Source organism: Somniosus microcephalus, unplaced genomic scaffold (assembly GCF_052327205.1).
Source record: "Somniosus microcephalus isolate GS21.2 unplaced genomic scaffold, FLI_Smic_1.0 scaffold588, whole genome shotgun sequence".
In the NCBI taxonomy this organism is placed as follows: domain Eukaryota; kingdom Metazoa; phylum Chordata; class Chondrichthyes; order Squaliformes; family Somniosidae; genus Somniosus; species Somniosus microcephalus.
The window spans coordinates 85,287-110,762 of record NW_028225775.1 but is presented as its reverse complement, the minus strand read 5'-3'; the positions used below and the strand labels follow the sequence as shown (position 1 = coordinate 110,762).

The 25,476-nt window shown below is 47.3% G+C and overlaps 2 protein-coding genes across 2 annotated transcripts in view; both read left to right on the top strand.

Moving 5' to 3' along the window:
- The window catches only part of ahcy (adenosylhomocysteinase), a 69,772-nt gene that overhangs the window by 10,039 nt on the left and 34,257 nt on the right, over positions 1-25,476 (top strand). The window contains exons 3-5 of the mRNA XM_085980842.1: positions 1,525-1,600; positions 13,259-13,411; positions 17,640-17,752. Of these exons, the coding sequence (XP_085836968.1) occupies positions 1,525-1,600; positions 13,259-13,411; positions 17,640-17,752 (342 nt within the window). The remainder of the gene's footprint in view (positions 1-1,524; positions 1,601-13,258; positions 13,412-17,639; positions 17,753-25,476) is intronic.
- LOC147081275 (uncharacterized) lies at positions 17,761-23,609 on the top strand. Its single transcript, XM_085980843.1, has 2 exons — positions 17,761-20,626; positions 22,951-23,609. Exons 1-2 carry the CDS (start codon positions 19,961-19,963, stop codon positions 23,032-23,034), a joined length of 750 nt encoding a protein of 249 aa, XP_085836969.1. The 5' UTR covers positions 17,761-19,960; the 3' UTR covers positions 23,035-23,609.

Below are 25,476 nucleotides of genomic sequence, written 5' to 3'. Positions count from 1 at the left end.
AGGGGTTGTTTGAAGTGGGGATGGGGTGTAGGGCTAGAGGATGTAATAGATGGGGTGGGGCAACGCCATGAAGAAATTTAAACACAAATGAAAATTTTAAGTGAGGTGTTGGGAAGGCTGGGAACCAATGTCAGTTAGCGAGGAGGGTTGGTGGGTGATCAAAGGCTGGGCTTCGGGGTAGAATAAGTGCTGCTGAGTTTTGGATGAGCTGACATTTATGGAGGATGCGAGGCTGGCTAGGGAACATTGGGAGGTGAGAGTCTTTTGTTGGCTTTTAGGCTGAGTTAAGGATGGAGGCAGACACTGTTGGAGTAGACATTCTTTGTGCTGGAGAGGGGTTGGAGGTTCAGTGCAGGATCAAACCGGACACTGAGCTTTCGAGACAGTGGCCGGGGACGGGGTTGGATTTTATGGCAGGGTTTGAACGTGATGGCTTCAGTCTTCCCTATATTTAGCTGAAGGAAATTACAGTTCTTCCAAGACTGGATGCTGGACTAGCACTCTGACAGCTCAGAGGTAGGGGAATGGTTGAGAAAGGTGGAGGTAGAGCTGGAATCCGACTCCCATGTCAGTCAATGATGTTATCCAGGGACAGAATGTACCTGAGGAAGCTGAAGAGCTCAAGGCGACTCGAGGTGATGGTGCGAGGATTCTTTGCTGGAGACCCTTGGCCAAGTCTAACCTAACAAGACTGGGCCTAACTGAGCTGGAGAATGGAGATGGGGTGTTTGCTTAAGGGTTTGTCATGTAGAAGGCTGCTGAGTGAGCGAGGAAGAATAATGCACTGGTCGGAGCATGGCTTCTGTGACTTTGTTTAGGGCTGTTTTGATGCTGTGGTAGTAGAAACCTGATTGGTGAGATTCATACAGGGAGTTGCAGGAGAGATGGGCACGGATCTGGGAATGACAACATATTCAAGAAGTTTGGGAAGGAAAGAGCTTGGAAATGGTGTAGGTAGCAAGGACAAGGACAAGGGTTGAGGGTGGATGGTGCTGAGGAGAGGGAAGCTAGCAAAGGAAGATGTATGGCAAACAAGTGCATTTATCCCTATCTGCATATGTTCTTGATCCCTTCCCTGAACAGAATTGGGTCTCTTGCTTAACCCTCCTTTGTGATATTTTTGCCAATGTAAATGTGAGCACGTGTTGGTTTCACATGGGTCTGTAATCAATTTGACAACTAACATTGCACAAACTGGCAGTTACCCAGGACACGGCTTGTGTCCTTGAATGTTTCAGAACCAACTTTTGAAAACAAATAATTTAGTCATTAGGGTGCGTAAGCATTGTGTGCCTTCCATTTATCGTTTTAATTAGATTTATTTTTTTGCTCAAGGTGGGGAATGTCAGTTTTGGGAAAATTGAAGGATTTACACTTTGAGGTATTTCATTATAAGCACCTTCTGAATCTTGCCTTGGTGAATGGATGTTCAGTTGCAGTTTTTTCCCCTTTGTCATGTGCTGTTGCCTAGTCCAGGTTGAAGTTCATGTTATCGTTGTAACCAAGGCTTTGATCTCATTTCAGGTTCAGTGGTCCAGCTGCAATATTTTCTCTACTCAGGATCATGCAGCTGCAGCAATTGCCAAATCCGGCATTCCTGGTCAGTATAATGAGATGATTGCACCTCCCATAATGTGCACAAACTAACAAATGGAACACTGTTGTCACTATCACTAGGACCTCATTAAAGCATAATTGGTATGTGACATTGTTGCTTTAAACTTGGAAAATTTTGGCTGTCTAAACTTAGAATCGTAGAGTGGTTACAGCACAGAAGAAGGCCATTCGGCCTGTTGAGCCCATGCCGGCTCTCTGAGAGCACTTCAGCTAGTCCCACTCCCTGCCCTTTCCCCATAGCCCTGCAATCTTATGCCCTTCAGATACTTATCCAACTCCCTTTTGAAAGATAAGATTGAGTCTGCTTCCACCACCCTTTCAGGCAGTGCATTCCAGATCTTAACCACTCGCTGTGTAAAAAAGTTTTTCTTATGATGCCTTTGGTTCTTTTGCCAATCACCTTAAACCTGTGTCCTCTGGTTCTTGACCCTTCTGCCAATGGGAACAGTTTCTCTCTCTCTACTCTGTCCAGCCCCCTCATGATTTTGAACACCTCTACAATCTTCTCTGCTCCAAGGAGAACAACCCCAGCTTCTCCAGTCTATCAACGTAACTGAAGTCCCTCATTCCTGGAATCATTCTCGCAAATCTTTTCTGCACCCTCTCTAAGGCCTTCACATCCTTCCTAAAGTGTGGTGCCCAGAATTGGACACAATACTCCAGTTGGGGCCGAACCAGTGTTTTATACAGGTTCTTCATAATTTCTGCACTTTTGTACTCTATACCTCTCTTTATGAAGCCCAGGATCCCGTAAGCCTTTTTGACTGCTTTCTCAACCTGCCCTGCCACCTTCAATGATTTATGCACACATACCCCCAGGTGTCTCTATTTGTGCACCCCCTTTAGGATTGTACCATTTAGTTTATATAGCTCTGGATGAGCTGAAGTTTTCTCCGTAATGTTGGGAAGACCGAAGCCATTGTTTTCAGTCCCTGCCACAAACTCCATTCCCTAGCTACTGACTCCATCCCTCTCCCTAATATACGGTGGCATAGTGGTTCGCACTGTTGCCTCACAGCGCCAGGGACCCGGGTTCAAATCCGGCCTCGGGTGACTGTCTGTGTGGAGTTTGCACATTCTCCCCGTGTTTGCGTGGGTTTCCTCCCACAGTCCAAAGATGTGCGGGTTAGGTTGATTGGTCATGATTAAAAAAAATTGGCCCTTAGTGTTAGGGGGGATTAAATACGTGGGGTTACTGGGATAGGGCTTGGGTGGGATGGCTGTCGGTGTAGGGACCGGGTGCTAGGGTTTGGATGATCAGCCATGATCTCGTTGAATGGCGGAGCAGGCTCGAAGGGCCGAATGGCCTACTCCTGCTCCTATCTTCTATGTTTCTGTCTGAGGCTGAACCACACTCTTCGCAACCTTGGTGTCATATTTGACCCTGAAATGAGCTTCCGACCACATCCAATATGACCCTGAAATGAGCTTCCGACCACATCCACAGCATAACAAAGACCGCCTACTTCCACCTCTAACATCACCCGTCTCCGCCCTTGCCTCACCTTACCTGCTGCTGAAACCCTCACCCATGCCTTTGTTACCTCAAGACTTGACTATTCCATCGCACTCCTGGCTGGCCTCCCACATTCTACCCTACGTAAACTTGAGGTCATCCAAAACTTGGCTGCCCGTGTCCTAACTCTCTCCAAGTCCCGTTCACCCATCACCCCTGTGTTCGCTGACCTACATTGGCTCCTGGTTAAGCAGTGCCTCGATTTCAAAATTCTCATCCTTTTTTTCAAATCCCTCCATGGCCTCGCCCCTCCCTATCTCTAATCTCCTTCAGCCCCACAACCCCCACTAGATATCTGTGCTCTAATTTTGCCCTCTTGAGCATCCCTGATTATAATCGCTCAACCATTGGTGGCCATGCCTTCTGTTGCCTCAGCCCCAAGCTCTGGAATTCCCTGCCTAAACCCCGCTACCTCTCTCTCCTCCTTTAAGATGCTCCTTAAAACCTACCTCTTTGACCAAGCTTTTGGTCACCTGCCCTAATTTCTCCTTGTGTGGCTCAGTGTCAAACTTTGTCTTTTAATACTCCTGTGAGGTGTCTTGGGGTGTTTTACTATGTTAAAGGTGCTATATAAATACTTGTTGTTATATGTCCTCCTCATTCTTTCTACCAAAATGCATCACTTCACACTTTTGTGTTAAATTTCATCTGCCCCGTGTCTGCCCATCTCACCAGCCTGTTTGTCTTCCTGAAGTCTATCACTCTCCTCCTCACTGTTAACTATGCTTCCAAGTTTTGTAACATCTGCAAATTTTGAAATTGTGCCCTGTACACCCACGTCATGTCATTAATATATATCAAGAAAAGCAGTGGTCCTAGAACCGACCCCTGGGGAACACCACTGTATACTGGCCTCCATGTCTGAAAACTGTTCACCACTACTGTTTCTTGTCACTTAGCCAATTTTGGATCCAGGCTGCCACTGTCCCTTTTATTCCATGGGCTTCAATTTTGCTGGCAAGCCTATTATGTGGCACTTTGTCAAACACCTTTTGGAAATCCATGCACACTACGTCAACCGCATTGCCCTCATCAACCCTCTGTTACCTCATCAAAAAACTCGATCAAGTTGGTTAAACACAATTTGCCTTTAACAAATCCGTGCTAGCTTTCCTTAATTAATCCACCCCTATCCAAGTGACTGTTAATTTTGTCCCTGATTATTGTTTCTAAAAGCTTCCCCACTACTGAGGTTAAACTGACTGACCTGTAGTTGCTGGGTTTATCTTTACACCCTTTTTTGAACAATGGTGTAACATTTGCAATTCTCCAGTCCTCTGGCACCACCCCCCGTATCTATGGAGAATTGGAATATTATGGCCAGTACCCCCTGCGATTTCCACCCTCAATTCCCTCAGCATCCTAGGATGCATCCCATCTGCTCCTGGTGATTGATCTACTTTAAGTACAGCCAGCCTTTCTAATGCATCAATTTTTATACTATCAAGTGTCTCCACTTCCACCTCTACTATGTCTATGGCAGCATCCTCTTACTTGAAGACAGATGCAAAGTACTCTTAGTACCTCAGCCATACCCTCTGCCTCCATGCATAGGTCTCCTTTTTGGTCCCTAATCGGCCCCACCCCTCCTCTTACTACCCTTTTACTATAGAAGACTTTTGGATTACCTTTTATGTTGGCTGCCATTCTATTTTCATATCCTCTTTGCCCCACTTATTTTCTTTTTCACTTCTCTTCTGACCTTTCTATATATAGCCTGATTCTCAGATGTATTTGCAACCTGACATGTCATACGCGCTTCTTTTTCTGCTTCATATTCTCTGTTTCATCATCCAGGGAGCTCTGATTTTAGTTGCCCTGCCTTTCTCCTTTGTGGGAATGTACCTCGACTGTACCCAAACTATTTCCTCTTTAAAGGCAGCCCATTGTCCCACTACAGTTTTGCCTGACAAGCTTTGATTCCAGTTTACCCGGGCCAGATCTGTTCTCATCCCACTGAAATTGGCCTTCCCCCCCAGTTAAACATTTTTACTCTAGGTTGCTCCCTGTCCTTTTCCATAGCTAATCTAAACTGTATGATATTATGATCACTGTTCCCTAAATGTTCACCTACTGACACTTGCTCCACTTGACCTGCCTCATTCCCCAGAACCAGATCCAGCAATGCCTCCTCCCTCGTCGAGCTGGAAACATACTGATCAAGAAAGTTCTCCTGAACACACTTCAGAAATTCTTCCCCTTCTCTGCTCTTAACACTATTATGATCCCAGTCCATATTAGGATAGTTGAAGTCCCCCATTATTACTACTCTGTAGCTCTTGCACCTCTAATTTCTCTGCAAATTTGCTCCTCCATATCTTTACCACTATTTGGTGGTCTATAGAATACACCTAGTAGTGTAAAGGTACCTCTACTATTTCTTAACTCTAGCCATATAGATTCTGTACTTGGCCCCTCCAGGACATCCTCCCTCTGCAGCACTAACATTCTCCTTGATGAATACTGCCACACCACCACCTCCTATCTTTCCTGAACACCTTATAACCAGGAATATTTAATACCCAATCCTGCCCCTTTTTGAGCCAGGTCTCAGTTATTGTCACATCATATTCCCATGTGGCTATTTGTGCCTGCAGCTCACTTACCTTGTTTACTACGCCTCGTGCGTTCACGTACATACACTGTAAACCCATCTTGGACCATCCTGTATTCTTAGTCTGACCCCTGCCCCCACCCAATAACTTACTATTTCTTACTTTAGTGCTCTCTGCCTCCCAATCCTTTGAGCACTTTATTTCTCCTTTCTAATGCTACATCCTAGTGCCTACCCCCCTGCCAAATTATTTTAAACCCTCCCCAACAGCACTAACAAACCTCCCTGCGAGGATATTGGATCCGGCCCTGTTGAGGTGCAACCCGTCCGGCCTATACAGGTCCCACCTCTCCCAGAACCGGTCCCAATGCCTCAGGAATCTGAAGTCCTCCCTCCTGCACCATCTCTTCAGCCATGCATTCATCCACTCCATCCTCCTATTTCTATATTCACTCGAGTGTGGCACTGGGAGTAATCTGGAGATTACTACCTTTTGAGGTCCTGTTTTTTAATCTTTCCTAGCTCGCTAAAATCTGTCTGCAGGACCTCATCCCTCTTTCGACCTATGGCATTCATACTGATATGGACCATGACCTCTGGCTGTTCACCCTCCCCCCCCCCCCCCCCCCCCCCCCCCCCTCAATGTTCTGCAGCTGCTCGGTGACATCCCTAACCCTGTCACTAGGGAGGCAACATATCATCCTGGAGTCATGTCTGTGACTGCAGAAATGCCTGTCTGCTCCCCTAACTATCGAATGCTCTCCCACCCCGCCGTACAGCTGAGCCACCCGTGGTGCCGCGGACTTGGCTCTGACTGTACTCTGCAGAGGAACCATCGCCCTCACCAGTACTCAGAGCAGAATACTGGTTGGAGTGAGATGCACTTGGGACTCCTGCACTACCTGCCTGGTCCTCCTTTTCTGTCTGGCATTCACCCATTCCCTCTCTGCTTGCACACTCCTTAGCTGTGGGGTGACTACGTAGCTCTCAGCCACTTATACATGTGCATTCATACAGCGACTGCGGGGTGCCATAGACTGCACACAAGTAGCCATCAGGACATCCCCAACCAGCCAGCAGCCTTTGTTAACTGCAAGGGTTTCTAATCCATTAATCTTCAGCTCATGTGCAACCACAATGATAGAATGATACAGCACAGAAGGAAGCCATTCAGCCCATCGTGCCTGTGCTGGCACTTTGAAAGAGTTATCCAATTAGTCCCACTCCCCTGCTCTTCCCCCATAGCCTTGTAAATTTTTCCTTTTGAAATATATATCCAGTTCCCTTTTGAAAGTTACTATTAAAATCTGCTTCCACCACTACCCATTCAGGCAGTGCATTCCAGCCAGAAGAACATAAGAACTGGGAGCAGGAGTTGGCCATTTGACCCTTCAAGCCTGCTCTGCCATTCAATAAGATCATGGCTGATCTTCTACCTCATCTCCACTTTCCTGAACTATCCCCATATCCCTTGATTCCCTTTTATATTCAAAAATCTATTGATCTATGTCTTGAATATTCTCAATGACTGAGACTCCACAGCCCTCTGGGGTAGAGAATTCCAAAGATTCACCACCCTCGGTGAAGAAAGTGCTGAGTGGATGATCCATCTCTGCCTCCTCCTTGAGGTCCTCACCATCACAGATGCCGGTCTTCAGCGAATTCGATTCATTCCATGTGATAGCAAGAAACAGTCGAACACTCTAGATACAGCAACGGCTATGGGCCCTGACAACATCCTGGCTGTCGTACTGAAGACTTGTGCTCCAGAACTAGCCGTGCCTCTGTCCAAGCTGTTCCAGTACAGCTACAATACTGGCAGCTACCTGACAATGTGGAAAACTGCCCAGATATGTCCTGTCCACAAGGCAGCATTCAACAGAGTGGCATCAAGGAGCCCTAGTAAAATTGAAGTTAATGGGAATTGGGAAAACTCTCCTAGCTGGAGTCATACCTAGCACAAAGGAAGGAAGATGGTTGTGGTTGTTGGAGGCCAATCATCACAGCCCCAGGACATTGCTGCAAGAGTTCCTCAGGGCAGTGTCCTAGGCCCAACCATCTTCGACTGCTTCATCAATGACCTTCCCTCCATCATAAGGTCAGACATGGGGATGTTCGCTAATGATTGCAGTGTTCAGTTCCATTCACAACTCCTCAGATAATGAAGCAGTCCATGCCCGTATGCAGCAAGACCTGGACGACGTTCAGGCTTGGGCTGACGAGTGACAAGTAACATTTTCGCCACACAAGTACCAGGCAATGACTGGCTCCAACAAGAGAGAGTCTAACCACCGCCCCTTGGACATTCAACAGCATTACCATAGCCAAATCCCCCACCATCAACACTCTTGGTGGTGGGGGGGGGGGGGTGGTGCAGTTGTTGCCATTGACCAGGAACGTAACTGGACCAGTCACACATACTGTGGCTAGAAGAGCAGGTCAGAGGCTGGGTATTCTGCAGCGAGTGTCTCGCCTCCTGATTTCCCCAAAGCCTTTCCACCATCTACAAGGCACAAGTCAAGAGTGTGATGGAATACTCTCCACTTGCCTGGATGAGTGCAGTTCCAACAACACAAGAAGCTCAACACCATCCAGGACAAAGCAGCCCACTTGATTGGCACCCCATCCACCACCTTTAAACATTCACTCCCTCCACCAGTGCACTGTGGCTGCAGTGTGTACCATCTACAAGATGCACTGCAGCAACTCGCCAAGGCTTCTTCGGCAGCACCTCCCAAACCCGCGACCTCTTCAACCTAGAAGGACAAGGGCAGCAGGCACATGGGAACACCACCATCTCCAAGTCACACACCATCCAGACTTGGAACAATATCGCTGTTCCTTCATCGTTGCTGAGTCAAAATCCTGGAACACACTCCCTAACAGCACTGTGGAGTACCTTCACCACACGGACTGCAGCGGTTCAAGAAGGCAGCTCACCACCACCTCAAGGGCAATTAGGGATGGGCAATAAATATTGGCCTTGCCAGCGACACCCACATACCAGGAACGAATCTTTAAAAAAATTCCAGATCACAACTAGCTTTTTTTTAAAAAAAAAGTTTCCTCGTCGCCTTTGGTTCTTCCACCAATTATACATTAAATCTCTCTTCTGGTTCCTGACCCTTCTGCTACTGCAAATTGGTTCGCCTTATTAACTCTTACGGAATGATTTAAAGTAGTTAGGGAGGTGGACGGGGAGAATCCACACAGTGAGTCAAAAAAATGTGAGCAAAACATCAGGTATATGCTCAGAATAGAGTGACTGAGCACTTGGACAGACATCAATTGATCAAAGAGAGTTGGTATGGTTTTGTGAAGCAAAGGTCAAGTCTGACTAATCTAGTTGAATTTTTTGATGAGGCCACTAGTATGGTGGATGGGGGAGTGCATATGGATGTTCTTTATATGGACTTTCAGAAGGCATTTGATAAGAATACACACGAGATTATTAGCAAAAATGAAAGCACACAGAATTCGAAGTAACCTTGTGTTATGGTAACTGTTTGGGAGGTAGGAGACAGAGTAGGAATAAAGGGAATATTCTCTGATTGGGGGGATGTGACAACTGGTGTTTCTCAGGGATCTGTACAAGGGCCTCAGCTATTCAACACATACATTAATGACTTTGATGAAGGAATAGAGAGTTGCATATTAATTTTATAGATGACACTAAGTTAGAAGGTGCAGTAAGTTGTGTAGATGGGACATAAACAGACTGAGTTGACAAAACTGGCAGATGACGTTCAATGTGGGGAAGTGAGGTCATACTTTGGATTCGAGAAAGACAAAATCAGACTATTTTCTTCACACTGGGAGACCAGGAGCTGTGGCAGAGCAAAGGGATTTAGGTGTTCATACACATATCCCTAAAAGTTAGGGCACAGGTAGAAAAAAAATATATTGGCCTTGGAAAGGGTACAGTGCAGATTCAGCAGAATTATACCAGGTCTTAAAGGGTTAAATTATGAGGACAGGTTGCATAAATTTGATTTAATTCTCTTGAGTTTAGAAGGTTGTTGGATGATCTAATCGAGGTGTTTAAAGTGATTAAGGTATTTGACAGGGTAGATACAGAGAAACGACTTCCTCTGGTGGGGGAGTCCAGAATAAGAGGGTGCAATCTTCAAATTAGAGAAACAAAATACAGAGGATGCTGGAAATCTGAAATAAAAACAGAAAATGCTGGAAATACTCAGCAAGCCATGCGGCACCTGTGGAGAGAGAAACAGAGTTCACGTTTCAATTTTTAAATCTTAAAATTAGAGTTAGGCCATTTAAGAGTGAAATCAGGGATGAGTTTTTCACACATCTGTACCCCCAAAAGCTGTGGATGCTTAGTCAATTGAAATTTTCAGATAGATTTTTGTTCGGTAAGAGCATCAAGGGAGCAAAGATGGATAAATGGAATTGAGGTGCAGCCCAGCCATGATCTAATTGAATGGTGGAAGAGGCTTGAGGGCTGAATGGCCTACTCCTGTTAATATGTTCCTCTGTTTCCTATGTTCCATATTGCCAATAGCACTCCACTCCCTCAGGTATCATGTCTGATACTTGACGTTCCACCATAGAGGACACCACAGCTGAGCCTGATCCTGTCTGCATCCACATATGCACGATTTCAAGTAGGGGTCACTGGAAAGTGACCAGAAATGGAAACCTGTCCATTTTCTCTCTCCCTTAATCCAGGAGTGCTGATGCTAATTCTAGTCCCCCACCTGCTGCCCCAGCTGAGATTAGCTAACTGAGCACAGACTGGTGATGGGCAGCACGGTGGCATAGTGGTTAGCACTGTTGCCTCACAGCGCCAGAGACCCGGGTTCGAATCCAGCCTCGGGCGACTGTCTGTGTGGAATTTGCACATTCTCCCCGTGTTAGCGTGGGTTTTCTCCGGGTGCTCCGGTTTCCTCCCACAGTCCAAAGATGTGCGGGTTAGGTTGATTGGCTATGATAAATTGACCCTTAGTGTTAGGGGGATTAAATACGTGGGGTTACAGGGATAGGGTGGGATATGTGTTGGTGTAGGGGTTACGGGGATCGGGTGGGATATCTGTCGGTGCAGGCTCGATGGGCCGAAATGGCCTCTATCTGCACTGTGGGGTTTCTGTGATTCTGTGAAACGCTTCATAATTTTGAACACCTCTAGTAAAAGGAAGACTTGCACAACCTCAAACATCCCAAAGCGCTTTACAGACAATGAAGTACTTTTTGAAGTGTGGTCACTGTTGTAATGTAGGAAACATGGCAGCAAGCTCCCACAAACAGCAATGTGATCATAAGAACATAAGAAATAGGAGCAGGAGTAGGCCATTTGGCCCTTCGAGCCTGCTCCGCCATTCAATGAGATCATGGCTGATCATCTACCTCAATTCCATTCATCGGCCTTATTGCCGTATCCCTTGATGCCCTTACAAGTCATGACCAGATGCTGAACATTCCTGGTTACATAATATTCCGGAGGATAGAGTAGGACAAAATGGAGGAGCAGTGTTAATCCACGATTACACACAGATTTTTGGGATTATTTAGGAAATACAATAAGTAGGCCTAGAAATTGGGCTGCAACCATTTCTGTGCTAGGTTTCGCCCCCTGACCCTGTGCCTAGATGGTCAGGCCGGAGGTGCTCCAGATATTGGCCATCACTCCATTGTTGCCAGCGGAGTGTGAGGACCCCAACATCAGCATCCTCGAAACTCGCTCCAGCATCACCATTACCCAAAATTTATTAACCCATGTTTGCATTCTACCATTGCCCTCCTTACTTTAAGCTAATACTTCAAAATTAGAATTCTACCATTGCTACTCTGATTCCTTCCATGCATTCTAGCAAGGATATCAAAGCAATGGAAATGATGCAGTATAGATTCATTGGGATATTACCAGGGCGACGGTTTAAACTTGAGACTAGAATTTAGGGACTATTCATTAGAGTTGTGATGGTTGAGAGATGACCTGATGAAGGCTGTCCAAGGTTATGAAGGGTTATGGTAAATTAAGTAGTGATGGATTGTTTCTGCTGGTCAGCAAGATAGTGACTAGGGAATAAATTATGACAATCACCAGATATTGAAGGGAGGTTGTACCTTTTTTTTACACGGTGCTTAGAATGTGGAATTCTGTCACAAACTGGGAATTAGTTACTTGAAAAAATACCATTATTAATGCTTATGGAAGTAGTGGTACAGACTTGAAGTGTGACTAGATTGGTTGCTGCTCGTGAATCTCTGGTTCCTGTCATTGGAGAGAGGCACAGTTTGATCTATTGTAGAATCCCTAACTGTTCAATTGTGATTTGTTGCTGTTCTGAAATTTGAGCCACTCCGGTGCAATTGTAACAGATTTTGTATGTATAAATGTGACATGCTAGACACAAGCCCTTTTATAGTTTGTTTAATCAAAGTCCAGAGGTAGTAATTGAAATAGCAGGACCAATTGGGACCAGAACTACCTATTGAGGAATTGCTTCACCCAGAGAGTGGTGAACCTGTGGAATTCTCTACCACAGAAGGCAGTTGAGGCCAATTCATTAAATATATTCAAGGAGGAGTTAGATATATTTCTTAAGGCTAAAGGGATATGGGGAAAAGTCAGGGACAGGGTACTGAGTTTGGATGATCAGCCATGATCTCATTGAATGGCGGAGCAGGCTCGAGGGGCCGAATGGCTACTCCTGCTCCTATCTTCTATGTTACCATTTCCCTGCTCTCTCCCATTAATTTTTAAAGTCTTTCCCCAACTGCTTAACCAGTTGTTTTAAATGTCACTGTTGACTTAGCTTCAATAGTTACTTGTGCAAAGGCATTCCATTTTATAATCCTTTGTTAAAACAAATTCCTTCTTACCCCATCATTATGCTTTCTTACTAGTACTAGACTTATGCCCTTGTTATCTACCGGTGGAGATGATCATCTGCTAAATATATTCAAATCCTTTCACAAATTTAAACTCCTGCACCTATCAATACAGTTTAACCTTTTCAATCCACTGTTCCAGTTTTTCACTTTGTGATTGAAACTTGATTTGTTTGCTTCAAGTTATTGCAGATTGCTACTGGCACCTGCTTAAACTGATCGAGTCAACAGCACTGAGTGAACTGCTAGCTCTACACACATCTGCTCACTAGCAGAATTTTGCATGGACATCCTGTACACATCTGCAGAAATCTGCTCATTTGCATCAAAATGTCAAAGCTAGCAGTTTAAGTGGCAATAAAAATGTTAAAATGGCACTTATGAAGTTGTGGGCAATTAGTTGCTGTGCGTGTCTCCCCTCTAACGATAGTCTTGTTTTGCTTGATAAAATGCAACTGGTTTTCACGTCACTGACTTCACTGAGTTACACTGCAACGTCTGTGCCATGCAATGTGAAAAGTGCATCAATGCACAATTGCAATGTAGCTGGGTGTGATAGTGCAACAGTAATTGCAGCCTTTTTTTAAATGGAACAAGTGGGGGTGGAAAGTAATGGAAAGTGTACTTTAAACTGCAAGTAGATTTAACAAGTGAGTGTGCATGGAGTTTCATTATTTGGGCATATTGCTTCATGTCAAGAACGGTTGTTTTATTTGCAGTGTACGCTTGGAAGGGGGAGACAGATGAGGAATACATCTGGTGCATTGAGCAGACGCTGTATTTCCGTGATGGAAAATCCCTCAATATGATTTTGGATGATGGTGGAGACCTTACAAACCTGGTTCACAATAAGCATCCTAAACTCCTACAAGGTGACTATCCTCTTCCATTGTCTTGGGTGACAAATGTTGCTTTGGGTCATGTCCTATGTTTTGTGTCCATTTGGTCTTAATACCCCACTTTTTTTTTTTTTTTTTACAAGATGAGGGTCTTGAAGGTGATGTAATGTAAATGAGGCAATGCACATGTCTCCAGGGGCAAAGTACTGGGAGTGGGCAGTCCTCACAACATTGGCAAAGATATACAGCCTGTTGAGAAAACTCTAAGGACAACTCCTTAAGGATTTTTGTGTAGGCACAGTTCTGGTTTCACTGCAGTCTCCAAATAGACACTGCAGTGTAAATGAGAGCAGTTTGGAAAATCAAGATGTTTCCTCAAACTGCTTTTAGCTGAACGATGAAGAAACTGGGTGTACTGGGTGTACGATACAGGAACAGTTCAGTAATGCTGTCCCCAGCGGGACAGGAAGGATAACTCTGGGTGGGGGTGGGGCCCTGGACATTAGCAAGTGCTGTTATTACTGGGTTACTTGGAGAGTAACGGGTACCAAGCAGTGATGGCAGGGCACTTATTTAATTGAGGGGTTCAGATAATGTCTAAAGCAGCAAGATTTCTAATTGCTCTGGGCCCTGCCATTAAATTCCTGCCCTAATGGCTCTTGTATGCTTTTATGATTTATGTGGATGCTGACTGGTGTCCTGCATGTCTGAAATGTTGCTCACACTGAACGATTTTGATTGTGTTAGCACTGTTGAGCTGTGGAGTATCAGGAAGTACTGACAGAGGGACAGAGCTGCAGGACATGCACGACTATATGTTGCTGTGTTCACGCTATTGCTTGTGAGTTCCTGCTTGCCACAGTCATTGCGACACAGAAGGAGGCCATTCAGCCCATCTAGTCCATGCCGGCTCTCTAGAGCAATCCAGTCAGTCTCATTCTCCCGTAGCCCTGCAAGTTTATTTCCCTCAAGTGCCTATCCAATTTCCTTTTTGAAATCATTGATCGTCGCCGCTTCCACCACCCTCGTCGGCAGCGAGTTCCAGGTCATCACCACTCGCTGCGTAAAAACGTTCTTCCTTGCATCCCCCCCCCCCCCCCCCCCGTATCTCTTGCCCAAAACCTTAAATCTGTGTCCCCTAGTTCTTGTACCATCAGCTAATGGGAACAACTTTTCTCTCTACCTTATCCAAACCATCATAATCTTGAACACCTATAAAATCACCCCTCTACCTCTTTTTGCTCCAAGGAGAACAACTCCAGTTTCTCCAACCTAACCTTGTAGCTAAAATCCCTCATCCCTGGAACCATTCTGGTAAATCTCCTCTGCACCCTCTCAAGGACCTTCACCTCCTTCCTAAAGTTTGGTGACCAGAACTGGACGCAATACTCTAGTTGTGGCCTAACCAGAACTTTATAAAGGTTCAGCATAACTTCCCTGCTTTTGTAATCTACCTCTATTTATGAAGCCCAAGATCCCATATGCTTTGCTAACTACACTCAATATGTCCTGCCACCGTCAAAGATCAATTCACATGAACCCCCAGGTCTCTCTGTCCCTACACACTCTTTAGAACTGTGCCATTAATTCTATATTGCCTCGCCCTATTCCTTCTGCCAAAATGCATCACCTCACACTTCTGTATTAAATTCCATCTGCCCATTCTGCTAGCCTTTCTATGTCCTGTTGCCGTCGATTGGTATCCTCACTGTTTGCCACACCTCCAAGTTTGGTATTGTCAGCAAATTTTGAAATTTTACTCTGTATTCCAATATCCAAGTCATTTATATACATCAAAAAAGCAATGGTCCAGCACTGACCCGTGGAACACCACTGTCTACCATCCTCTAGTCTGAAAAACAACCAATGTCCCATGACGTGCTGTTTTCTGTCCTTAAGCCAATTTCTTATCCAAGCTGACACTGACCCTCCTATTCCATGAGCCTCAATTTTGTTAACCAGCCTTTTATGTGGTACTTTGTCAAACGCTTTCTTAAAATCCATATAGACAACATCCACTGCATTCCCTTCATCAACCTTCTCTGTTATTTCATCAAAAAATTCAGTTAGATTAGTCAAATGCAATCTGCCTTTTACAAATCCGTGTTGCTCTCCTTAATTAACTTAAACCTTGCCAAGTGCCTGTTCAATTTTTCCCTGATTATTGTTTCTAAAACCTTACCCACCACTGATGCTAAACTGACCGACCTGTAATTACTGGGATTGTCTTTGCACCCTTGAGCAAGGGTGTCACATTTGCCACTTTCCAATTCTTGGGCACCTCCCCCGCATCGAGGGAAGATTGGAAGATTATGGCAAGCCCTTCTGCTATCTCCACCCCCACTTCCCTTAGCAACCTGGGGTGCAAGCTATACAGACCAGGAGACTTATCCATTCTAAGCATATCCGGCCTTTCCAGTACATCCTGCCTATCAATTTTCACCCCATCCATTACCTCTACCAACACTGATACAAAGTACTTATTAGGTATTCTAGCCTTGCCCTGCTCCTCTAAGCATAAATCACCTCCTTTGTCCCCAATAGGCCCCACCCCACCTCTTACTACCCACTTACTATTTACATGCTGGTAGAAGATTTTTGGGTTCCCTTTTATGTCAACTGCCATTCTATTCTCATTCTCTTTGCCAGTCTTATTTCCTCTTCACTTCCCCCTTCAAGTTACTGTATTTGGCATGGTTCTCACTTGAAGGATTCACCTGACTTTCATCATACACTTTTTTTCATGTTTTCTATCTCCTTGTCATCCCAGGTGCCCTGGCTTTGGTTCCCCTACCTTTCCCTCTTGTTGGAATGTACCTAGCCTGCACCTGAAACATCTCCTCCTCAAAGATCACCCATTGTTCCGTTAGTTTTCTGTCAATCTTTGGTTCCATTTTACCCTGGCTAGATCCCCTCATCCCATTGAAGTTAGCCTTATTCCAATTTAGAAGTTCTACTTTAGGTTGTTCCTTGCTCTTCTCCATTACTAATCTAAACCTTATGATACGATGATCACTCTTGCCCGAGTGTTCTCCCACAGACACTTAGTCCACCTCATTCCCCAGCACCAGATCCAGCAATGCCTCCTTCCTAGTTGGGCCAAGAACATACTGGTCAAGGAAGTTCTCCTGAACACATTTCAGAAATTCCTCCCCCTCCTTTCCCTTTACTCTAACATTATCCCAATCGATGTTTGAGTATTTAAAGTCCCCCAATGTCATCACTCCAGTTCTTGCACACCTGTGACTTCCCTGCAGATCTGCTCCTCTATCTCTCTCTCTCTATTTGGAGGCCTATAGAATACCCCAATAGCGTGATCATACCCTTTTTGCTTCTCCACTCTAACCAAATGGATTCTGTCCTTCCCTATCTTTTCTGAACCTTGTATCTGAATATTAAGCACCCAGTCCTCACCATTTTTAAGCCATGTTTCTGTTATTGCCATTACATCATATTCCCACACTGCTAATTGTGCTTGTAGCTCACCAACCTTATTCACCATACTTTGTGCGTTTACATACATGCATTCCAAACCTGTCTTTGTATTCCTCGTAGTCCTTCTTGGTCTGCTCCTATCTAATATGGTACTATTTCCTTCTCTAGTACAATCCAACACTCCCTCCTTTATGCACCTTATTCCTCTTTTCTACTTCTATATGCTGGTGCCCACCCCCCTGCCAATTTAGTTTAAACCCTCCCCAACCACACTAGTGAACCTCCCCGTGAGGACAATGGTCCCAGTCCTGTTGAGGTGCAACCCGTCCCTTTTGAATAGGTGCCTCCTGCCCAGAACTGGTCCCAATGTCCCAAGAATCTGAAGCCCTCCCTCCTGCACCATGCACCTGAAAATTGTTCACGCCACGAGTCATGTCCATTGTCTCAGCTGCAGTGTGTGCTCACTGGTGCAGTTATGGGATGTAATGTCTTGTCCCCTTCATTCACATGAACTCTATTGGTTACTTTGTTCTGTTCCTGCAATTCTTGGAGGTGCTGGTACCCACCGCCCTCTGAGGAAATCTAGACTTCACGGCTCGGTTCTACTCAAGCTGAGTCCCAGGAGTGAAATAATTAAAGTATAGAATATTACCCAATGATATAGCTACCCTGCTCCTAATTACTGCACTCACAGCTACCTTGTTCCAGAACAAGTCTCTCTCGCTCTGCCCAAAGTGTCTCCTCATAACTATAGTTCATCATTGTTTATTTGACCATGACATGCGTAAGTGGAAATAGGTGTGATTGATGCCTACTGATCCTGCAGATATCAAGGGAATCTCTGAAGAGACTACAACTGGAGTCCACAACCTCTGTAAGATGCACAAGAACAAAGAACTCAAAGTTCCCACCTTTAATGTGAATGACTCTGTCACTAAGGTAATGTGTTCTAATGAGGTTTCTGATGTACTGTGTAATTAACCAATTCTGCATTTGATGCTAAGCTTTCTAAGGGAGGCATTCACTACTAGAAATAGCTTTGTTGCTCAGTTAGGGAGTCCCTAGTTCTTGTGGACCATCTTGGCACACGGCTGAAGTCTAGGCAAGAGTTCACTGAACAGGGGAAGTAGAGGTTGGGGAAATTAAATAGCCCACTATCTCTCAGCACAATCCAGTTTAGCCTTTGGTGAGCTGGAGTTACCCTAGATTCCATAGCCTGGACTGGAGATCCCTGTGCCTATAGAGCATGGATTGTTTACTTTGTTATAACAATATTTATCCACTGGTGTCCAGTGTAACATAGCTGGGAAAGATGAAGATCACACTAACCAGCTTAGATGAGGAAAATCCTTGGCATCTCCTTTCATGATTGCAAACGGGCACTTGGTTTCTATGCCACTTTATCCTGCTGGCATGGTATCACTTGAAATACTGCTTGGGATTAACTTTTTGTTAAAGCCCCACCTCATTTGTCTCCTTCAAGCCCAAAGTGTCCAAGTTTTTCTAACTTTCTCAGGAAACAGGGATCAGCCTCTGGCAGTTTGCAGGGCTTGGACATTCCCTTGTGCCTCGGAGACCTGAAGGCACTATTCAAGCTTCGACCTGACCACACTGCTGCGCAATCTCAGCATGATGCCTCTGATTTGTCTCCCTGGTTTGGCGATAGCTCTGTTTCTGATCCCCTTAATTGGTGTCCTGCAATTTCTGATGCTGAAGAACTTGTTGCTTTCTGCTTGAATCGGTAGCATTATCCATTAGAGCAGATCCTTTTTTTTTTCTTCATTCTTGGGGATGTGGGCACCGTTGGCAAGGCCAAGATTTATTGCCACCTCTAGTTGCCCCTTGAGAGACAAAACATACTTGAAATGGTGGGAAACCAAGGGCCTGAGTGAGGAACTTAAAGTAATTAATTTTAGTAAAGCAAAAGTACTGGAGAAATTAATTGGAATAAAACCCGACAAATCCCCTGGACCTGATGGCCTACATCCTAGGGTTCTAAGAGGTGGTTGCAGAGATAGTGGATGCATTGGTTTTGATCTTCTAGAATGCCCCAGATTCTAGAACGGTTCCCATGGATTGGAAGGTAGCAAATGTAACCCTGCTATTCAAGAAAGGAGGGAGAGAAAAGGGGGAACTGTAGGCCAGTTAGCCTTGCATGAGTAGTAGGGTAAATGCTAGAATATTAACGATGTGGTAATCGGGCACTTAGAAAATCATATGATTAGGCAGAGTCAACACGATTTTATGAAAAGGAAAATTTTAGTTTCTTGGGTGTGTAACTAGCAGGGTAGATAAGAGTGAGGGGGGGGGGGCAGTGGATGTATATTTAGATTTTCAGAAGGCATTAGATAAGGTGCCACACAAGATTCGGGCTCATGGGATTGGGGTAATATATTAGCATGGATTGAGGATTGGTAAACAGTAGGGATAAACTCTGTTTTCTCTTTTTAAACGGGTTATTTTTGGGATGGCAGGCTATAACTAGTAGGGTGCTACAAGGATTCGTGCTTGGTGTGGTAAACCACTGTTATACCTGCCTGTGTGGGTGTTTGTATTCCACTGTGTACATGTCTGTACATGCCTCGGCTGACTCCTCCCACGAGTCCAGGTATAAAGGTGACTGCTCCACAGTCCCTCTGTATTCTGGACTGGTCGACCACTCGAGGCACACCTTCATTCTCTTGTTAATAAAAGCCTGTTAGTTACTTGCTTAACCTCAGTCTTTTGAGTAACTGATAGCGCATCAATTTTATTAACAAGATTTTTTTATAATGGAGATGATCCTCACACCAGCATACCTGGACTTAGACCATCGGGAGGCGGACGCATCCACCATGTTTGCTCACTGGCTTAGGTGCTTTGAAAGATTCCTGATCGCCTCCGCTGCAACGGTCAAATCGGATGAGGACAAACTGGATGTCCTGACCTACAAAGTGAACCACCGAGCGTACTCGGTCATCCAGGACGCGACCTCGTACACGGCTGCTCTCAAGCTCCTCAAGGACCAGTACACGCGCCCAGTGAACGAGGTGTACGCCAGGCACCTCCTGGGGAGTCGTAAACAACAACCTGGGGAATCGACCGAGGAATACCTTCAAGCACTGTCTGCTTGGCCGGGCCTGTGGTTGTAAGGATGTAAAGGCCACCATGTACACAGAGGAACTTATCCGGGACGCTTTTGTAGCGGGCCACAGGTCCACTTACACCCGACAGCGACTATTGGAGCAGAGTGACCTCGACCTCAACAAGGCCTCTGAACTCGCACTATCATTGGACGCAGCCTACCGGGGCATGGATGCCTACTCCTCAACACTGTGGACGCTGCGGGGAACGACAGCCTGGGACACGGTAGGACCGTCTCATAGCGCCGTGCCACCCCAGCCACATCCCAGCAACGGCCCAACTACCGCAGCAGTGTCCCAAGGCCAGAAATGCTACTTCTGTGGCCAGGCCAAACACCCCAGAGCACGCTGCCCAGCGAAAAATGCGATCTGCTTGGGCTGCGGGAAGAAGGGACGCTACGCCAGCGTCTGCAGGGCCAAAGCCACCCCGAACCCCAGCAGCGCCGCGTGCGGGCCGCCATCTTGGGCCTCCCCAGCCATGTGCGAACCACCGGAACAGCAGCCATTTTGGACACCTCCAGCCACATGGGGATCATGGACGCCGCCATCTTGGCCGCCAGCCAGGATGCAGCAGGCCCCCAACACCGCCTCATCTGATACCCGCAGCGACACACCGACCCCTACGCTGGCCTCCGTTACGCTGGACCAAGCGAGACCGCACCAACTGGCCCGGTCCACAATGGACATTAAGGTAAATGGTCACGAAACAACCTGCCTTTTTGACTCTGAGCACGGAGAGCTTCATCCACCCCGACACGGTGCGGCGTTGCTCTCTCCCAGTCCTGCCTGCGCACCAGCGGATTTCTGTGGCCTCCGAGTCCCAGTCGGCGGACATTGGCGGCTACTGCGTGGTGACACTCTTAGTAGACGGGACTGTGTACGATAATTTTAAACTTCTGGTCCTGCCCCACCTCTGCGCTGCCATTCTACTGGGGTTAGATTTTCAGTGCCACCTTAAAAGTGTTACGATGGCGTACGGTGGACCCCTCCCCCCACTCAGTCCGCAGCCAGCAGCTTCCAAATTGCCTGCCGCGCACCAGGTGCAACCTCTCCACACTCAGTCCCCCCCCCCCCCCCCCCCAAACTGTTTGCTAACCTCACCCCCCCCCCCCCCCCCCCCAAACTGTAAGCCCATCGCCACAAAGAGCAGGCGATACAGTGCCAGGGACAGGGTTTTCATTAAAACTGAAGTGGAGTGGCTCCTGAAGGAGGGGATTATTGAGGGCAGTACCAGCCCCTGGCGAGCCCAGGTTGTGGTCGTTAAGACCGGCGAGAAGCAGCGCCTGGTCATCGACTACAGCCAGACAATAAATCGCTGCACCCTGCTGGACGCTTACCCACTCCCCCGCATAGCTGATATGGTCAACCAGATCGCGCAGTACCGTGTCTTCTCGACCATTGACCTGAAATCAGCGTACCACCAGCTCCCTATCCGTCCTGAGGACCGCCAGTATACTGCCTTTGAGGCAAACGGCCGCCTCTATCACTTCCTTCGGGTTCCCTTTGGCATTACCAACGGGGTCTCCGTCTTCCAAAGGGAGATGGACCGGATGGTTGATCAAAATGCGTTGCAGGCCACTTTCCCATATCTGGACAATGTGACCATCTGCGGCCATGACTTGCAGGACCATGACGCAAACCTCGCAAAATTCCTCTGCACCGCCCAACTCCTGAACCTGACGTATAACGAGAAGTGCACAACCCGCCTCGCCATCCTTGGCTGTGTTGTGGAACACTGAGTCATCGGTCCCGACCCCGACTGGATGCGTCCCCTTATGCAACTCCCACTGCCTCAAGGCCCTGAAGAGGTGCCTAGGGTTTTTTCTCCTATTATGCCCAGTGGGTCCCCTACTATGCGGACAAGGCCCGTCCGCTGATCAAGTCCACCTCTTTTCCCTTGACAGCAGAGGCCCGCTTAGTCTTCCACCGTATCAAGGAAGACATTGCCAAAGCCACCATGCACGCAGTGGACGAATCCATCCCCTTCCAGGTGGAAAGCAACATGTCCGACTTTGCCCTGGCCGCTACCCTTAATCAGGCGGGGAGACCCGTGGCCTTTTCACGAACCCTCCAGGGCCCGGAGACCAGACACTCCGCTGTTGAGAAGGAGGCCCAGGCGATTGTGGAGGCTGTGCGTCATTGGAGGCACTACCTGGCCGGAAAACGATTTACCCTGCTCACTGACCAGCGTTCAGTTGCTTTTATGTTTAACAACAAGCAGAGGGGCAAAATCAAAAACGCCAAGATCTTGAGGTGGAGAATCGAACTTTCCACCTACAATTACGAGATCTTGTACCGGCCCGGGAAGCTCAATGAACCCCCGGATGCTCTATTGCGTGGCACCTGCGCTAGCACGCAGATCGATAGACTGCGGGCCCTCCACAATGACCTCTGCCACCCGGGGGTCACCAGGTTCTCCACTTCATCAAGGCCCGCAACCTGCCTTACTCCATTGAGGTCAGGACCATGACCAGGAACTGCCAAGTCTGCGCTGAGTGCAAACCGCACTTTTATAGACCAGACAGGGCTCACCTGATAAAAGCCACTCGCCCCTTCGAGCGCCTGAGCGTTGATTTTAAAGGGCCTCTTCCCCCTCTTCCGACTGCAATGTGTACTTCCTCAACATTATTGATGAGTACTCCCGTTTCCCGTTCGCCATCCCCTGCCCGGACATGACCAGTGCCACGGTCATTAAATGTCTGAACGACCTCTTCACCCTGTTCGGTTTCCCCAGCTATATCCATAGCAACCGGGGCTCATCGTTTATGAGCGACGAACTCCGCCAGTACCTGCTCGCTAGGGGTATTGCCACAAGCAGGACCACCAGTTACAACCCCTGGGGGAACGGACAGGTGGAAAGAGAGAATGCGACAGTTTGGAAGGCTGCCCTGCTAGCCTTAAAGTCTAGGGGCCTTCCGACCTCCCGCTGGCAGGATGTGCTCCCCGATGCGCTCCACTCTATTCGGGCACTGCTACTAACGCCACCCCTCATGAGAAAATGTTTGTCTTCCCAAGGAAGTCCACATCGGGGACATCGCTACCGCCATGGCTGACGTCCCCAGGGCCGGTCCTACTGAGAAGACACGTGAGGACCCATAAAACGGACCCCCTGGTCGAGAGGGTCGACCTCCTCCACGCCAACCCCCAGTATGCTTACATTGCGCACCCAGACGGGCGGGAGGACACAGTCTCCATACGAGACCTCGCACCCTCGGGGGCCCCAGTAACCCACTTACCCCCCCCCCCACGATCCAATATCCAACCCCAGCAGACGGCACGCCTGGGCCCCGCGACCCGCTCAACACCCACGAGGACTACACACCAGTGCCCCAGCCTACGCGGGACTCGACGCCGGAAGCTTCACTACCCCTGCCGTCGCCACGTCGATCACAGCGGCAGACAAGACCTCCGGAGAGACTCCCAATACACAAACTTTTAATACACTTCACCCCGCCGGACTCATTTTTAAACAAGGGGTGAATGTGGTAAACCACTGTTATAACCTGCCTGTGTGGGTGTTTGTATTCCACTGTGTACATGCCTCGGCTGACTCCTCCCACGAGTCCAGGTATAAAGGTGACTGCTCCACAGTCCCTCTGTATTCTGGACTGGTCGACCATTCGAGGCACACCTTCATTCTCTTGTTAATAAAAGCCTGTTAGTTACTCACTTAACCTCAGTCTTTTGAGTAATTGATAGCGCATCACTTGGGCCTCAGCTATTCACAATCTACATCATGACTTTGGTGAGGTGACCGAGTGTAATATATTTGCTGACTGTGAGGAGGACACAAAGAGGCTGCAAAGGGATATAGACAAGTTAAGTGATTGGCCAAGAAGGTGGCAGATGGAGTATAATGTGAGGGAATGTGAAATTATCCACTTTGATTGGAAGAACAGAAAAGCAGAATAATTTTTAAAAGGTGAGACTAGTAAATGTTGGTATTCAGAGGGATTTGGGGGTCCTTGTACACGAATCATAAAGTTAACGTGCAGGTACAGCAAGCAATTAGGAAGGCAAATGGTTTGTTGGCCTTTATTGCAAGGCGGTTGGAGTATATGAGTAAGGAAGTCTTGCTACAATTGTACAGGGCTTTGGTGAGACCACACCTGGAGTACTGTGCACAGTTTTGGTCTCTGTACTTAAGGAAGGATATACTTGCCTTGGAGGGAATGCAACGAAGGTTCAGGAGATTGATTCCTGGGATGAGAGGATTGTCTTATGAGGAGAGGTTGAGTAGATTGGGCCTATATTCTCGAGTTTAGAAGAATGAGAGGAGATCTCATTGAAACATCCAAGATTCTGAGGGGGATTGACAGGGTAGATGCTGAGAGGTTGTTTCCCCTGGCTGGAGAGTCTAGAACTATAGTTCGTAGTCTCTGGATAAGAGATCAGCTTAAGGACTGAGATGAGGAGGAAATTCTTCACTCGGGGTTGTGAATCTTTGGAATTCTTTACCCCAGAGGATTGTGGAGGCTCAGTTGTTGAGTATATTCAAGACTGAGATCGATAGATTTTTGGACACTAAGGGAATTGAGGGATATGGGGATAGGGTGGGAAAGTGGAAGTTGATGTAGAAAATCAGCCAGGATCTTGAGTGGCGGAGCCGCCCGAGGGGCCGAATGGCCTACTCAGCTCCTCTTATGTTCTTATGATGGGATGAAAGCTGCAAATGGCCTCCCCTGCCAGGTGAAGGGAGGGAAAACCCTACCTTCACAGTAGAGGATACTAAAAAATCCCAGTAATAGGAGTCTGAGTAAGCGGACCTGCAGGAGGAACGGAGTCGGAGACCGGGGATAAAGGCAGTGCGGAGCAGAGACCTGGGAGTCTGAGCAAGCGGACCTGGGGGAGGAACGGAGTCGAGACCAGGGATAAAGGCAGCGCGGAGCAGAGACCTGGGAGTCTGAGCGAGCGGACTACCTGCGAGGGAGACGGTCTGCAATCGACACAATGAAGGAGTGACGTCCGAATTCAAAGGTGTTGCTGGCACCAGGGAGCTGAGAGGTGAGTATTTGTGGTAAGTTTTTTGTTTTCAGTATTTCTGCTAAGCAGATCATAGCCTATCTAATAGAGGGAGGTGCTGATTGGTGGGTTGCTGTTTAGTTTATTTTTGCTAAATTGCCTCCATAGTCTGGTAAATAGAGGCATGGCAGGCAGCTCAATCCTGTGATTTGCACATCCTGTGCCATGTGGGATATCCTGGATGTTCCTTGTGGCCTGGACGACCACGTGTGCAGGAAGTGTCGCAACTGCAGCAACTCGAGCTCCGGGTTCGGAGCTTGAGCGGCAGCTGGAGTCACTGTGTATCTGCGAGGCTGAGAAATACTTGGAAAGCACGTTTCTTGAAGTGGTCACCCTGCAGCCTCAATGTGCAGGCAGAGAGGGAATGGGTGACCACCAGACAGAAGGAGGACCAGGCAGGTAGGGCAGGCATCTCGCTCGCTAACCAGTTCACAGTTCTGGAAACTGGTGGAGGTCATGGTTCCTCTGGGGAGAGCAGCCAAGGCCACGGCACCACGGGTGGCTCAGCTGCACGGGGGG

Excerpts from the sequence above, each read along its gene's own strand:
- LOC147081275 (XM_085980843.1), top strand. The coding sequence starts at position 19,961 with ATGTACACAGAGGAACTTATCCGGGACGCTTTTGTAGCGGGCCACAGG. Across the intron at positions 20,627-22,950 it reads GGTCCACAATGGACATTAAG|GAAGTCCACATCGGGGACAT; the intron begins GTAAATGGTCAC and ends TGTCTTCCCAAG.